A 14,602-nucleotide genomic window follows, 5' to 3' on the forward strand; every position below is an offset into this window, starting at 1 on the left:
GAGCAGGGGGCACTGGCCAGGTCTGCTAGGCCTCCTCAGCCTTGGACAGGCCGCTCAACTTCCTCGTTTCCTCTTCTGTCAGATGGGATTCCAAGCTCCTCTGCAAGTCACGGTAGAATCAGGTGGGATGAAACACACGGAAGTGCCGAGGCTACAGCCTGGACATGGAGGTCCGGACAGTCAGTCCGTAAAGCTGTCCAACTGTCTGTGTGTGGTCTCCAGGAAGACCACTGTCTGGGTGATTCATGAGGAGTCGCTGAGGCCACGCTGGGTCTCATGAACGGCCCACCGTCCATCCAGACCAGCTGACCTGGCTGGTCAGGGCCAAAATGGGAGTCCATGGAAGTCATTCTCAATTGATGGCTCTCCTCGTTCTCAAAGTCCAACTCATGGGAGAGAAATGGGACTGACTAGGAGTCGAGAGACCCCACTCTGTCCTAGCTCACTGTGTACCTCCAAGAGGAGACTGAGCATCTTTGGTGAAATCAGGGCGGATACGTACTCACGCGCCCTCCCCAAGCCACAGAGGCTGCGACAGAGAGGGGCCACTTACCTGGTTGCAGCAGGCCACGATCACGTGCTCCGGCTCTGGCATGACACTGCTTTTCTGGGCCACCAGTGTGTCCTGGGTGTGGCCGGGGAGCCGGTAGGAGGAGAAGAGCCCATAGTACTGCTTCATACAGAGCGGCTGCCCCGACAACTGGCCCTTGGCCCATTCAGTAGGGATGGAGTGGCTGGAGAGCGGAGAGGGAGGCAGGGATGGGAATTGGTTCTACTTGACTTGATTTGGCAAAGCGGGGCGCAAAACCCAGAACTGCTTTAGGATGGCCGTCAAAGAGCTGGATTCCCCTCTTTGAAGGAGTGGAGTGCCCTATTTCCGTGGCCCACGGAGAGACCCTCGGGGTTTTCTCAGGCCTCTGACGGTCTCTCTCGCCCCTGCCTCGGGCACTACACATACAGAACTTGCCTTTCAACCCTCGTGCACTCGCCCGTGCTCATCTTCGCGTGGCATGCCTTGACCCCACCCCTGTGCTCAACGAACTTGTTCAGAAACCTCCTTCCACCCCTTCAAGGGCCTGCCCTTCCATCACGTCTTCCAGAAGCCCTCTCTGAGCTCAAGGTAGAAGGCTCTCTTTCTCCTGTGGTCTAGCACATTTTGTCCTTCTTGACTTCCTCCCTCCCCACACTTCTCCTCTGCCACTTCCTCCCCCATCTCTCTCCTTCTTTCCTCCATTCTTCTCTCCCCTCTCCCGCTTCTTTCTCTGTCTTTCCTTCCTTCTCTTCTTTCTCTCTCCCTCCATCTCTTTCCTTTGTCCTTTGTCCATCCCTCTCTCCCTCTCCTTCCCTCCTCCCTTTCAGGCAACAAATGTTATGGAGCACTCCTCCGTGCCAGGCACCTTTCTGGGATATGGGGTGATAGTGGCAAACAAAACATGAGTCTCCTGTTCTAATGGGGCACAGGTCCTGGGATGTGTAGGTGGAGCAGAGACAACAAGCAGCAAGTGGATAAATGGGAGGGTTTCGGGTAATGAGACAGGGCGACAAGGCCAGGCCCTGTGAGCTGAGCCCAGAGGGTAAGAGGCAGCCCCGAGATTTAACGGGGACAGAGGGAGGGTAGCGTGTCCCATGGCTCTGCGGCTCAAAGAGCGGGTGCCGCACTGACCTGTGGGAATCAGAGGGAGCTCTCAGAAAATTGTATAGCAATTTGACAGTGGAATTTTATGTATGTTGAGTCTAAAATAAAAATAAAATATGTGGCTGTGTATTTTGTACCTTTGTACTATTTTTCTGCAAGTTCATTTTTGTAGTGTTTTACATTTTACGAAATTAAAAAATACATTGGTCCTTCAGCACAGATCATTCGAGGAGCACCTGTCCAAGCTGGAGAGGGAACCAGTGAGGTTGAAGCCAGGTACGCAGACTCAGCGTGGGGAGACCATTCCCCTCAGTTGGCAACTAGCAAGGCGTTCCCCACCATCACCTCACTCCCATGACTCCTCCTCCGCCTTCTTGGGCATTCCCTAAATTCCGGATGCACGTAACAGTGTGTATATGTGTGTGTGTGTGTGGGGGTGCATTTTAAAGAGATCATGGAAGGTCAGTGCTTACCCTAGGAAAAGGACCCATTAATGGTCAGGTCAGCTGGGGTAAAAGTCATCCTGATGCTGGAGGATGGGGGGGGCAGGATGGGGGGCGGCGGGGGCGGTAGTCCACCTTCTCTATGACAGAAGCCGGGAGCACAGAGCTGGAAAAAGACCAGGTCTCTGCCCTCTGAAGTTCCTTGGCTAGTGTGGCAGGGAGACAGATGAGTCCACAGGCTGTGCCAAATCAGGGCACTACCCTCCCCAGGCCGGCCCCATCCTACCTGTCCAGCAGGGTCTTGTAATGGAGCACACCAGAGATAAGGTTGGCTGCAAACCTGCAGAGAGAGATCAGGCCTGAGGTTCTCCTCTTAGGGGCCCAGGCTCCTTCCCTCTCTCAACCTTCCTCTCCCTCCGCTCCATACCACCCCTCCCAAGCCCAACAACCACCCCTCCCCCCACCGCTGCTGTCGCACTACTGGGACTTCACAAGCCTCGGATTAAAATGGTCCTGTGGGGTACCTGGGAGGAGAGGGCAACAGGAAGGTGAATGAGGAGGAGGAGGAGAGAGAGGAAGTCGGGAGAGGCCGAAGAGCAGGCAGGAGAAGGCTGGACGGTCAGGGGTGGGGTTCTCCCTAGGGAAGAACTGTGCTGGGGTTGGACTGGGCCAGGAACTCAGGTTTGGGGAAATCTGGTCTCCTGGGAAAAGTCAATAATTTGGTCCCCTTAGTGCTAATGAAAATGGAAGTGGGTGCTGGGGGGGGCGGGGACAAGGTTACCAGAGAACCATACCACAGGACTGTGTCATGTTAACTGTCCACGGATGATGACCCTGGCTTAATTGCATCAGAAGGAAAATGCCCCCTTGGATGCAGTTTGAGAACTGTTTTCAGAAGCTGTTCATCCGTCTATCTGCACACTTTCTTCTGCCCACAGGAGGTCGAGACTGTAGGCTACCCAGCAGCTCCACTGGGCTAGTCCCGGTGAGGAAGGAGGGGATAGGGGTCTTCCCAGCAGCGCTGAGCCCTGCCCATAGGCCCAGGTAGGCCCTGCCTCTTTTGTTTGTTTTTGTTTTTCCTCTCTGAACTGTCCCCATGCTGTGCCACATTGGGTGTGGGTCTAAGAGACTCCTGTAGGGAGACCCTTCCTCCCTGCCACATCCCTGCATAAATGCTCACCCACTGCACGCCCCCCCCCCATCAACATCAGTGGGCCCAGAGGCCGTTCCAGTGGCTCAGTGAGCCCTGAAATTACAGCAGATGGCAGAGGCTCTGGCGGCGGCAGCTGCAGGAAGGAACCGTTTCCACCCCCTTGGAGCCTCTGTTTAGAGCCAGGGGCTGGTGGGGGCTCAGAGGAGGTCCTCTCAGACAACCTGGGGCAGTGTGTCCCAGTGACAAGTGCAAGCCTCAGCTCCTGTGGGGTCAGAGGGTACACACCTCCTTCCAGGGCCTCAGCCAGGTCAAGAATGCCATGGGAACAGCCGGGGGCCCATGGCCTCCACTACTGCCCACCCCACCCCGAGTAAACGTGTTCGAGGAGGACCTTGTGTTTGTCACTCACATAGCAACCTCATCTAACCTACTTCCCGGACCCATGGCCTGGACGGCCTCTGTCTCGGGGACGTTTGTCCTCAGAAAGCTCAGCCAAGGCACAAGCCTTGACCTTTCTTGCCTGGTCCTGGGGCCAGGCTCCAGGCACTCTCAAGCTGTGAACCCAGGAGCATAGTGGCCTCACCTCAGCTGGTCGTTTGTATCTTGGAAGTGCTGCCGGGCAAAGATCACAGCTGGGCTGGAGTTAACAGGCAGGGCCAGGCGGTTATTGAGATACATGTCATTCAGCCAGTACTCAGACACCTGTTGGGGAGCACGGGAGGGGTGCCATTACCCCCGGTGGCCATACACTCCCCTGTGGAGAGCACCAGTCCCATCCTGACAGCCCCAAGGGATGATTGGGACACTTTGTTGGATCATGCACTTCATTCATTCATTCCACAAATACACACTGAGCCCCACTTATGTGCTAGGACCTGTGGGCTCTCCAGTTCACCGTGACTGACCTTCATCTTTGCCCCGTGCCATCCCTCCCTTCCATCCCGGTTCCTATTCCAGGTGTTTGGTACTTCATCCCTGTCCCTGCGCATCCTCATGTGTGTCCGGTTCCAGCTTCCCCCCTTTCTTTGCTTCCCTGAGCTTCTCTCTCCCTTCTGCTGCCCCACCCCTGTCTGCCCTCCCTGTCCCCCATCTGTCTCCATCTCTGTACCCTGTCTTCCCCTATTGCCCGGCTTCCATCTCCTGTGCCCCCCTTCTGCCCCCCATCCTTGTCCCTGTCTGTCCCCCTTCCCTGACGGACACTGTTTCCCATCTCTAGGCCCTGTCTCTCCCCATCACCTCATCTCCATTCCCGTCTGTCCCCTCTTGGTCCCCATCTCTGCCCCCATCCCACATCCTGTCCAGCCCACACTCGTGCCCCTCCAGATCCCCTTGTTTCTCCTCTCTTCCCTATCCTCCCATCTGTCCCGGCCTTGTTACCTACCTGCCCCTCGTCCAAATCCCTGTCTCCACGTCTGCTCCCTGCCCCCCTCCACCCCGTGGGTCCCTTGCCTGCACTGCCCCCTCTTGGCGGTCTGCCCCCTCTCAACAACTCTTACCCAATTGGCTGTTTTCTCCCGTCGTTCCAGGAGCTTCTGCTGCAGGGTCTCACCAAGGCCACCAGGGGCCCCAAACCGCTGCACAATGGCCTGGCTCCGCCTGAACTGTTCCTCGGGTACTAGGTGCTGCATGCATCGCAGGTAAGTGGCCAGGGTATGCTGCAGAGGGGGCACTGGAAGTTTGGGCAACTCCTAGAAGAAAGAGTTCACAGGCACTTGCTATGGTCTAGGGTCTAGGCTAGGGTCCGTAAGACTATGCCTGTCCCCCAGCTGGTCTCCAGAGTATGTCTCCGTTTGTCCCAATCCTTGTTCCCTGTCTTGGGTCTTGCCTAATTCCAGGACTTGGCTCAGCAGAATTATGACCTGAGGAAGCTTCTGTTTGTTTTTTTTTTCCTAATACCCCAGGCCTGCCCCCAGGAGGAGATAAAGTGTAGAGGAAAAGACCTTGATGTTGGCACCAGACAGACCTGGGTTCATGCACTGACCATGATGCTGACAAGCCACGTGATCTTAAGCAAACCACCTCACCTCTGTACCTCAGTGCCCTCCCCTGTAAAATGGGGGTAATAGCCTCTACCTCTCATAGGATCCAACAGATCCTTTTAAACCACAAAAAATGGGTCTAAGGTGAAAGAGATCTGTTATTGATATTGGCAGCTGGTCACTCTTAATTTAGGAGTTGTTCCCAGCTGGGGCTTCAGAAGCTAGTTTATCTCTGGACCCAAAGGGTATAACACTGATGGAGAGATTGGCTCCTTCTTCCATCCCCTCCTTTTCCTTCTTCCTCACCGAGCTAGTCACAGTCAGAAACCACAACTTTTCCTAGTACTGATTCAAGTTTACAAAGTTGGTGGTAGGGGGCCACCTCCTTTCAGGGTTTTTTTCCCTTTGGGGTGGTGGGGGTAGGCTGTGGAGTAAAGGGACCCATTCAAAGCTTGCCTCTGCTCTGTTCCTGCTGCTGCATGGACTGGAGCCCTCCCCACTGCCACCCTGGGCAGACAGGGACCAAGCTTGGGAGCCTGTGCTGATGAATGAATGGGAGTCCTTGCCTGCCTGATCCTGTCTTTAGAGCTCCCTGCCCTAGGGGGAGGGAAGAGGGTGTCAGTGCTAACTATAGGCTGCTCATGCCCCAAGGAATGCTCAAGGACAAGGGTGGTCTGGGCAGCATTCTAGGTTGCTCAGCCCACTTCAAGGGAGCCAGGTCCAGGCCCCCCCACCCAGCCGCTCTGGTTCCCTCTTCCTTCTCTTGTGGTCTGGGGGTCAGTGTGGAGGGCAAGTGGGCAGGTACCTGCAGAAAGCCCAGCCCAGCTGGTGGCTTTGCCAAGAGTGTCAGCAGGCCTGGCTGGAGCCCCTGCTAGAAACAGGCCACCCTTCCTCAGGGCTCTGACAGTGTGCTGGGACTCAGTCATGGGGCATCGGTGATGGGTAAAATGGAATGAGGCAGGAAATCTCGGCTTACATGTCTCAGCCCCCTGGGACTCCTCCCCAGACTCTCATGGGCTGCTGGCCCATGCCTGGGGCTGGAGACAGGGACATGTACTAATGAGGGTCTTTGGACACTAAGGTCTCAGGTCAGTACATATTTCATGGGCAGTTCTTGTGAGCCAGGCCCTGGACTGGACTCAGGGACAATGGAGAAAGAAGGCCTGCTCTCAAGGAAGCCCCAGTCCAATGGGAGGGACATGCCATAGACCACACTCAACAACAGAAATGTCTGTCAACTGTAACAGTCAGGACAATGTGGTGAGCAATTTCATGGGGAGAAGCCCAAAAGTTCTGATTAGGGTTTCAAATGAAGCCCTGGGTAGAGGTGGCAAGAAGACAAACGTAGCAGAGGGCCAACACTTCAACAACCTGGAGATCAGATGTGCTGCTCCATCACTTAGGAAGATGGGGAGGGAGGACGCCTGCCTAAGGAGGGGTGGCATTGTCTTAAGCCAGTGGGGAAGATGGTGCCTAAGGCCCCAGGACTGAACAAGGGACAGCAGCTGGAGCTGGGATATGACAAGGCTTAGAGAGTTCAGTCTTACCCTAAGGCAACTCCACTGGGCTCAAAGCCTTTGGAAGTGAAACTCGGGGAGAGGGAAAAGCCTTGGGAGAAGAGTACCTGGCCCAGGTCAAGGGCTGTTCCTGGCCGTGGGAGTTAGGAAGCGTGGTAGTCAGCATTTCTTCAACATCCCCTGAAGTCACTCCCCGCCCCTCCAGGCTCTCCCAGGCTCCTCAGCGGGCTCAGGGCAGGACTACAGCCTGGACTTCATGCCCAGCCGAGGCCAGGGCTGGTGGCCAGGCAAGTGCTGGGGGCCAGTCCTATACAGGACTATTCTGGAAGCAAAGGTAGGTGAGTGGGGAGAGCAGGGATAGGAAACAGGACTCCAAAAGTCACTCACAGGGGCGCCTGGGTGGCTCAGTTGGTTAAGCGACTGCCTTAGGCTCAGGTCATGATCCTGGAGTCCCGGGATCGAGTCCCACATCGGGCTCCCTGCTCGGCAGGGAGTCTGCTTCTCCCTCTGACCCTCTTCCCCCTCGTGCTCTCTATCTCTCATTCTCTCTCTCTCAAATAAATAAATAAAATCTTAAAAAAAAAAAAAAACAAAAGTCACTCACAGGCTCCTCCTCACTGCTGGGAGTTTTTGCTGCCATCTTTTGGGGAGCTTTTTCCAGGATGGGCATCTTGGTGACTCCTGGCTGGGGAAGCAGAGGTACAGACCTGGGGACCGAGAAGCAGAGAGTCATCTATACAATAGCCACATAGAACTGCCACGGACCCTTCACCTCCCAGAGCCCGACACTCCATGCCTACCCTGTGAGGAAGCCAGAGCTGGATGTGGGCCCCAATTACACAGGACCTCATTTTAGACCTGCTCCCAATCTCCCAACCCCCAGACCAGCCCCCCTGACCACAGTGTCCTTTCTGAGTTCCCAAATAAGATAGAGCGGGGTCTGAAGCAAGCCTTTAGCCGACACCTGTTCCATAAGATTGTCACCCAGGCTCAGTCGACCACCCCAGGCCAGAGTGGGAAGGAGCAGAGTTGAGCTGGCTCACTCCAAATCATGAGGGGTCCTTGGCAGAGCACTTGCTTTGTTCCTGCCTGGGACCCAACAGACACATGTTTTGCTGATTAAAATCTCTCCTACTAGACTGTGAGCTTCTCCTGTTGTGCTCAGTGCTTCATCTCTGGGACCTAGCCGGGTGATGAGCATGGAGTAGGATCAGGGCTGGGTAGCTGAATAAAAGGAATGCACACATGCCTGAATGAATATAGGTCCTCTAAGGCTGTGGGCTCCAGGACACACTCTGGGCTGACCGGGAGCCTGGCCTGTGGCCAAGGCAGGGGTTGTGGTGGAGGACCCTGGGGCCTGCTGGATGGACTGTGACTTAGGCAATCTGGTTTGCAGGCTCCTAGTGTAGCATGGCAATGCTGAGGGACAGTACGGGGCAGCTGGGCAGTCTCACCCCTGGGGGTCACCTGCCTCAGCCTGGAGAGAAATCGATTAATTTTTTATTTGCAGTAGAAGTGACCCAGGACAAGAAGGGCAAAGGCCTATTTTTAAGGCTACCCTCTACCCTCAGCGAACCCCCTAAGCAGAGCCTAAGAGCCACACACCCGTGATTTCCACTCACCCATCCCCTATTCACCTGCAAGAGCCTAAAGCTGACGTTTAGCCCATTTTATCCCCCACCCCCCACCCCAGGCAAGCACAGCCCAGGTGGGGGCTAGGCTCCAGGCACAGTTGACCCAAGGACAGAGCATCCAGGAAGATGGATGAAGCAGGCTCAGAAATGGAGGAGCCTGGGGCTGCTGGGCAGGACTAGGCAGAAAATACAGAACCCACACTAACTCTGTGCCAGGATGCTACTGACTAGGTGGTCCCCCAAGCTGCTGAACAGCATAGTAGCTGCCCTGACACCCTGCAAAATGGAAGCAGCGGCATCCAAGTTAGGGTCCCTCGCGGGGCTGCAGAGCTCTGAAAGGTTGGTGAAGGCAAGGTCAAGTTGGTAAAGGCCCTAGTGCGGCTGGAGACCCCAATATCTTGGAGAGGTGTGAGATTGGAGCGGGGTAACACCCTGGGGACCAAATGGGAGGGCCTGGTCCCTGCCCGGCAGCCGCCTGCTTTTCCTCTTTGGCCCATGGGCTGGCAATTAGGAAGTGTATGTCTGTAGGTAAGTGTATCTTTCTGTCTGTCTCTGTTTGGTGCCCTCTGATCCATGCTGTCACCAGCCTGGCTTCCGAAGGCTGCCAGGAGGGGTCTCTGCTCTGCCCTGGAGGCCCAATCCCAGCTCCGCCCCCGCAACACAGGCAGTCCCTGCTCTCTAGGGACTCCCTGGGACCCAGCTCACACTTGCCACCTGAGGCTACTCCCCACCTCCAGCCCTCCGAAACAGTCGGGTACGCAACTGCAATTCAAAGGGGTCCGGGTGAGACCTGCCAACGCCCTGACTGGGCACAGAAAGTGCAGACCTCGGCACTGAGCAGTTGGGGATCCAGGAGAATAGAGAAGTAAGGATACTCACGTGGAGTCGCGGAGCCTGATGGTCAAGCCTCTCCGAGCCCTTTACCCCTAACTTCTCACCGTCCTGCCCCCGGGCCCCCTGCCTCCACTCTCCGGGGGTAAGCGCCAGAGCCGCGGAATCCCACAGTCTCCCGGCGGTTCCCCGACGGCCGCCTCTGTTCAGGACTCGGAAAATCCCGCGGATCCTGGGGCCTGTGGATCCCCGCGCGTTCCCTAGACGGAGCCTTCCTCCACCGCCCTCGGCTTCCTGCGCTCTGCTCCCTGCGCCGCGCTCCTCCAGCCCAGCCCCTCTCACCTGCCCTCCGCTCTGCCGTGTCGGCCGCAGCTCCACCGCACCAAGCAAGACTGGGGGCGGGAGTGTGAGCCGGAAGGGATCCAGGGGCGCGTCAGCAGTACCGGGGTGGGGGCCTCTGTGCGCGGTAGCGGCTCCGACGTCGCCGGGTCCCCGCGGCCTCCCGACTGGCTGTCCGCGGACCGGCCGCGCCTGTGATCTCCTTCCTCCTGTTCCTCCTCCCTCCCCTCTCTCCTTTTCCCTCCCTCCCTCAGCCCCACCCCGTCTCTCTAGCTCTTAGTCCTCTCCCCCACCCCCGCCGCCGCCTGCAGCGATCCCACCTCCCGGCCCCCTGCCCCGGCTCGGACGGCTTTCCGGACGAGTTTGTGTAAGGGCATCGGAATCCAGGCCCGAGAAGCGGGTGCAGAACATTGCCCCCTGCCCAGCCTCCCCCAGTCCCGGCGCTCTCCCAACTCCATTATCCTAGCCCCGGCTGCGTCTGCACAACCCTGGGGAGGGTTGGGTCTGGGGAAATCTGTGCCCTCCCCGCCGTCTAGCCCAGGCTCAAATCATACAACTCCTTTCAAAATGATAATCATCATCACCATCATCCTGTTTGTTGATCACTGCAGGTTCTCCTTCCTTTTCTATTCCCACCCCATCTTTGCTGGCACTATGGGGTGGGGTGGGGAGGGCGGGAGTGGAGATACAGACCTGAGGATGCTTACAGAAACGCAGCCAGAGGCAGACACTCCTCCCAGACAAAGCACTCCTCCCCCCACCGCCACCCCAGATATAGATCCTTACATACCAACACACACAGACCCACAAAGACAGACCCTGCCCAAACACACACAACAGCCCAACACGCAGACCGAGGACAGACGTGCACACACTAGCAGTGAAGACTCTTACAGGCATTGTTTAATACACAGGCGTACCCCAACTCTGCTGCCTCTCCATGCCAGAATTGGAGGGCTCTTCGGCCTTCATCAGGCCGCAGGCTCCAGGACTGGGAGTGGTCTGCAAACGGGGGCCTGCAGCTCCGGAGACCCGCACTCAAGGTGGGGAGACTTCTGACAGCCTTGGCCAGCTGCATCCACCAAGGCCGGGGTAAGGGTGGGGGCAAGAGGGTGGAGTTTGGCACCCTCTTCAGTCACGACTCAGACCCGTACAGCCAGGACACAGCAGGCACACCAACTGTTCCCCCACTCCTCGAAGGATAGAGCCTAGCTCTCCAACGAACACACAAGACTGAGGTCGGACCTCTGTCCGGAACAGCTCGGCCCCTACTCCTCACCGGAGCCTGGACAGGCTGGGATGCCGGGCTCGAAGGGAAGCCCACCCCTGGCCTTCAGAGCTCAGAGTCTGACACCGGGAGTGTCCTCAAGGGGCGGGGCCTAGCGCCAGCGGAGGGAGCGGGTCCTCAGGCTCCCCCGGGCGGCGCCCCAGGGCCCTGCGCTGGGGCTGGGAGGGAGGGGCTGTTGCGAGCAGAAGGAAGTCGTGTACTACAGGGTGTCCGAGGGTGGGAGCCTTTGCTGGGTTTGCTTTTTTTCGCATCTCCTCTATCAGGTAGCAAAAGAGCCACAGGCTTTCTGAGTGCTTGCCAGGCTCAGACCTGGATTAGGGCTAGGCACCGCTCACCCTCCCCTCTGCCCTGGCCCTGTGCCCGGCCGCCCACCCTCATCAGTAAAGAGACTCGGTCTCGAACAGATATAGTTTATTGATTCGGGCCAGAAGCACCGCGGTGGAGGGGGCCAACTTGGCACTGAGAGAAACGGAAGGAAAGACAGACAGACGCACGGTTCTACACAGGAGAGCCCCGAGGTGGCGCCTCGCGCACCTCTTTATCTCTGCAGGACCGTATCGCATCGTGTGCCTCCGTGCTCTACGCCCCACAGGACGAGAGGGAGGGAGGCACAGAAAGGGTCACAGAGAGGGGATCCCGACAGGGAAGTCAAGACGGGCGAGGCTGTGGAATACTCTTTGGAAGGGGCGGGCTCAGAGCCGGAGATGGCCAGTGCTCTCACAAAGTAGCCATCTTGACCCAGGGGTGGGGAGTGGGTGGGTGGCCTGGAAGAGTAGCGGGGCTGCTAGCTGCGGGCGTAGTAATTGTTGTAGACGTCCTCGCACTCGTCAAAGGGGGCGGAAGGGCTCCGAGGCGCGCCGTCCGGGTCAGACACCCGGCGCTCACGCAGACGCACAGCATCATACAGACCCTGCGGTGGCTCATCCAAGAGCACATCGCGTTCCGAGCGGGAGCGCCGCAGGAGGCCCACGTTGCGCAGCAGCAGCAGGACCGGCGCGTAGAGCAGGTTGGCCAGGCCCATGCCAAGGCTAAGTTGCGCAAACCCGAGCGAGTGCACTATGTGGCCCGCCACTATGGGCCCGAGCGCATAGGCCACGGAATAGGAGATGTCGGCGATGGCATAGACGCTGCCGTAGACCGAGACGTGGCGTACGTCCACGAGAAAGGCGAGCGTAGGCAGCAGTGCCGTGTCAACCAGCGCAATGCCGAAGCAGAGGCCGCAGAGCGAGACCACCAGTGGTGCAAAGGAGCGGCAGGCAGGCACCACGCAGGAGCTGGCTCCGATCACTGCCAGCCCGAGGGCTCCGTACAGCCACTGCAGGTGTGGGTAGCGCGCCGCCAGGCGCACGGTTAGGTAGACGCCTAGCACATGCGGCACAAAGGCTGGCAGCCAGGCCATGCCCCTCTCCCATTCAGACGCTGCCATCGTGTGCTCCATCCACGTGGCGATGGTTGGCTCGAGGAAGGCAAGGGGGATGTTGCAGGTGGTGAGCGCCCCGGCCACCACGGCGATGTAAGGGTCCAGCATGAGGCGGTGGATGGGTGTGCCCACCGGCAGGTTGGCCCGCGCCCGCGTCACGGCGGAGAAGGGCTTGGCCACCACCAGCAGCAACAGCGCGTCGAAGAGCGAAACAGCGGCGAGCACCAGAAAGGGCACGTGCTTGCCCGCGAACTGGTAGAGAAAGCCCCCGAAGGGTGGCGCCACTAGACTTCCAAAGCTGATGAAGGCCAGCGCCACGCCCAACGCGCGACTGCGCTCGGGCTCCTCAGGATACTTGTCCGCGATCATGGCAATGCCGGATGTATCCGCAAAGGCTGAGCCCAGGCCCTGCAGGCTGCGGGCAGCGAAGAGTGTAGCATAGTCTTCCGCGAACGCGAACAGCACGGTGGAGGCGAACAAGACGCCCAGGCCGATAAGCAGCGGCACGTCGTAGCTCATGCGGTCAATGAAGGGCCCGCTCAGGGGGTTCACCAACAGCTGCAGGATGGCTTTGGAGGCAAACAGCACCCCGATCTTCACGTCCTCACTCTCCGTCGCTGTCTTCGGGGACTCTGAAGTGTTGCCCATGTTGGCACTGCCAGTGGCTGGAGTGGACGGCTGCAGGGTGGACACTTCGGTGTTCGCGCTGGGCCTGCCGGCCTTGTGCATGTGGGCAACGTAGTCGGGCACGATGGGCACGATGACCATGTACAGCATGTTGTCCAGGAACAGCGCCACGCACACGATGACCAGCACCAGGCGCCGCTGCCGCCGGGGATCCTGCAGCACGGCGCCCATCGCCTCCGACAGCTTGATGGCTGCCGCCCGGGCCGGGCCCACGGGCGCCGCGGGTTCCATTGCCTCTACTCCGCCGCTCTTCCGAGGACGCCTCCGCCGGGGCCGGGCGCGGGCGCCCTGCAGTGCAGAGACCCGGGCACCTAACTTCGCGGGCGCGGTCCGCCCGGCGCAGCGCCCCCTGTGTCTCAGGTGGCTGCAGGGCTCATGGCCCTGTGTCCCGGGAAAGGCAAAGACGCTGTCCCTCGAGACGCCGCGGCTGTTCGGAGCCGAGCCCGGACCCGCCGCTGCTGGGCTCAGGGGCGGTCAGGGAAGGCGGGCGCGCCGAGGGGCCAGGGCCAGAGACTGAGCACGCTGCGCCTCCGGCTCCCCGGGCGCCGTCCCCGAAGCGTTGAAAAGCCGCCCGCGCGGGCCGAGGGGCATGCTGCTGCCGCCCGCCCGCCCGCTCGCTCGCCCAGCCGCCGCTCTCCCCTCCCCTCGCGTCGGCTCTTGCCTCCTCCTCCGCCGCCTCCTCTTTTTTTCCTTTCCACTCGGGGCTGTGACGCGGCGAGTCTCGGCCCCCGAGTGGTGCCCGGGCCACTTGCGTCGCTCATGCTAATACGACGTCGGCGGGGCGGGGGCCGGGGGGCGGGGCGCGGCCGGGCAGGGGTCCCCTTCCCAGATGCGCCAGGACTGGAAACCCTAGAAAGGGGTCTTGGTAAGAAAAGAGTCCTGGCCAAGCCTCTGAGGATGGATGCGCTGCGCGAGGAGCGGGCTGTCTGTTCCCACCCCTCCCACGCCCAGTTCTAGGACCCGCGGGGTTTGCGCCCGCTCTTTCCCCCTCCCCAGAGGGTAGCGCAGCGGCCGCTCCCCACCGGCCCCGCTGGAGAGGAGGGTGCCGAGGGCTCCAGATCTCCGCCTCAGCCTGGATCTCGGCGCACAGCCGGCAAAGAGCCCCCGAGGTGAGCGGTGGCGGCGTCCATCAGTTCTCGCAGCTGAAATGTGGGGCGGTGATTGGTGGGGGACCGGCTGGGATACCCCAACCCTTTCTCTGGCCCCACCCCCTGGCCCCTTCCACCCCCGGGAAGGGAGGGGGAGACGCAGAGACTGCTGGGCTGGGTTCCGACAGACTGGCCCTTCGGGAGAATGTCACAGCAGAGAATTCCTGACTATGAGCTTCTGGGGATAGAGGGGAGAAGTCGCCTCGCTTCCACCAAGGGCCCCGAATATCAGCCTTGCCCCTCCCACCCTCCGGTACTGCTTCGCCACCTTCTCCCAGCCGGTACGCCCCCTTTCAGCTTTAACTGTCCGGGTCCCCCAGCTCCGCCTCATCTCCTTTCCCTCCTCCTGACCCCTCCCCACTGTAACTCCTCCCAGGTGCTCCTAGCACTAGAACAAGCCCTCCAGCCTCTTCAGCGAGGTCCCGCCCCTTTCCATACCCCATCCCCTGCATACCCCTCCCCCCATCTCCAAAGCTGCCTCCAAGTCCCAGGTGGGCTCTGGGAGTGACATGGCCGGGGGGTCTCTC

General features: G+C 59.3%; 2 protein-coding genes across 3 annotated transcripts in view; both read right to left on the reverse strand.

Annotated features, from left to right (window-relative positions):
- The window catches only part of CHAT (choline O-acetyltransferase), a 46,058-nt gene extending 38,651 nt beyond the window's left edge, over positions 1–7,407 (reverse strand). Inside the window, exons 1-5 of one of the 2 annotated variants that reach the window (XM_028098940.1) lie at positions 7,333–7,407; positions 4,729–4,917; positions 3,816–3,934; positions 2,366–2,419; positions 554–734 (exon numbers count right to left, since the gene is read on the reverse strand). In XM_028098940.1, the coding sequence (XP_027954741.1) occupies positions 554–734; positions 2,366–2,419; positions 3,816–3,934; positions 4,729–4,917; positions 7,333–7,398 (609 nt within the window). In that variant the 5' untranslated portion in view covers positions 7,399–7,407. Of the gene's footprint in view, positions 1–553; positions 735–2,365; positions 2,420–3,815; positions 3,935–4,728; positions 4,921–7,332 lie in introns of both variants that reach the window. The other variant, XM_088019867.1, reaches the window with a different exon arrangement.
- A 4,197-nt stretch (positions 7,408–11,604) lies between these two features.
- On the reverse strand, positions 11,605–13,158 carry SLC18A3 (solute carrier family 18 member A3). The gene has a single exon (XM_028098475.1). The coding sequence runs from the start codon at positions 13,156–13,158 to the stop codon at positions 11,605–11,607; it is 1,554 nt and encodes a 517-aa protein (XP_027954276.1).
- Positions 13,159–14,602: the final 1,444 nt, after the last annotated feature.

Source organism: Eumetopias jubatus, unplaced genomic scaffold, assembly GCF_037043125.1.
Source record: "Eumetopias jubatus isolate StellerSeaLion01/CBP00866 unplaced genomic scaffold, mEumJub1_p1.0 scaffold_17, whole genome shotgun sequence".
In the NCBI taxonomy this organism is placed as follows: domain Eukaryota; kingdom Metazoa; phylum Chordata; class Mammalia; order Carnivora; family Otariidae; genus Eumetopias; species Eumetopias jubatus.

Excerpts from the sequence above, each read along its gene's own strand:
- SLC18A3 (XM_028098475.1), bottom strand. The coding sequence starts at position 13,158 with ATGGAACCCGCGGCGCCCGTGGGCCCGGCCCGGGCGGCAGCCATCAAG.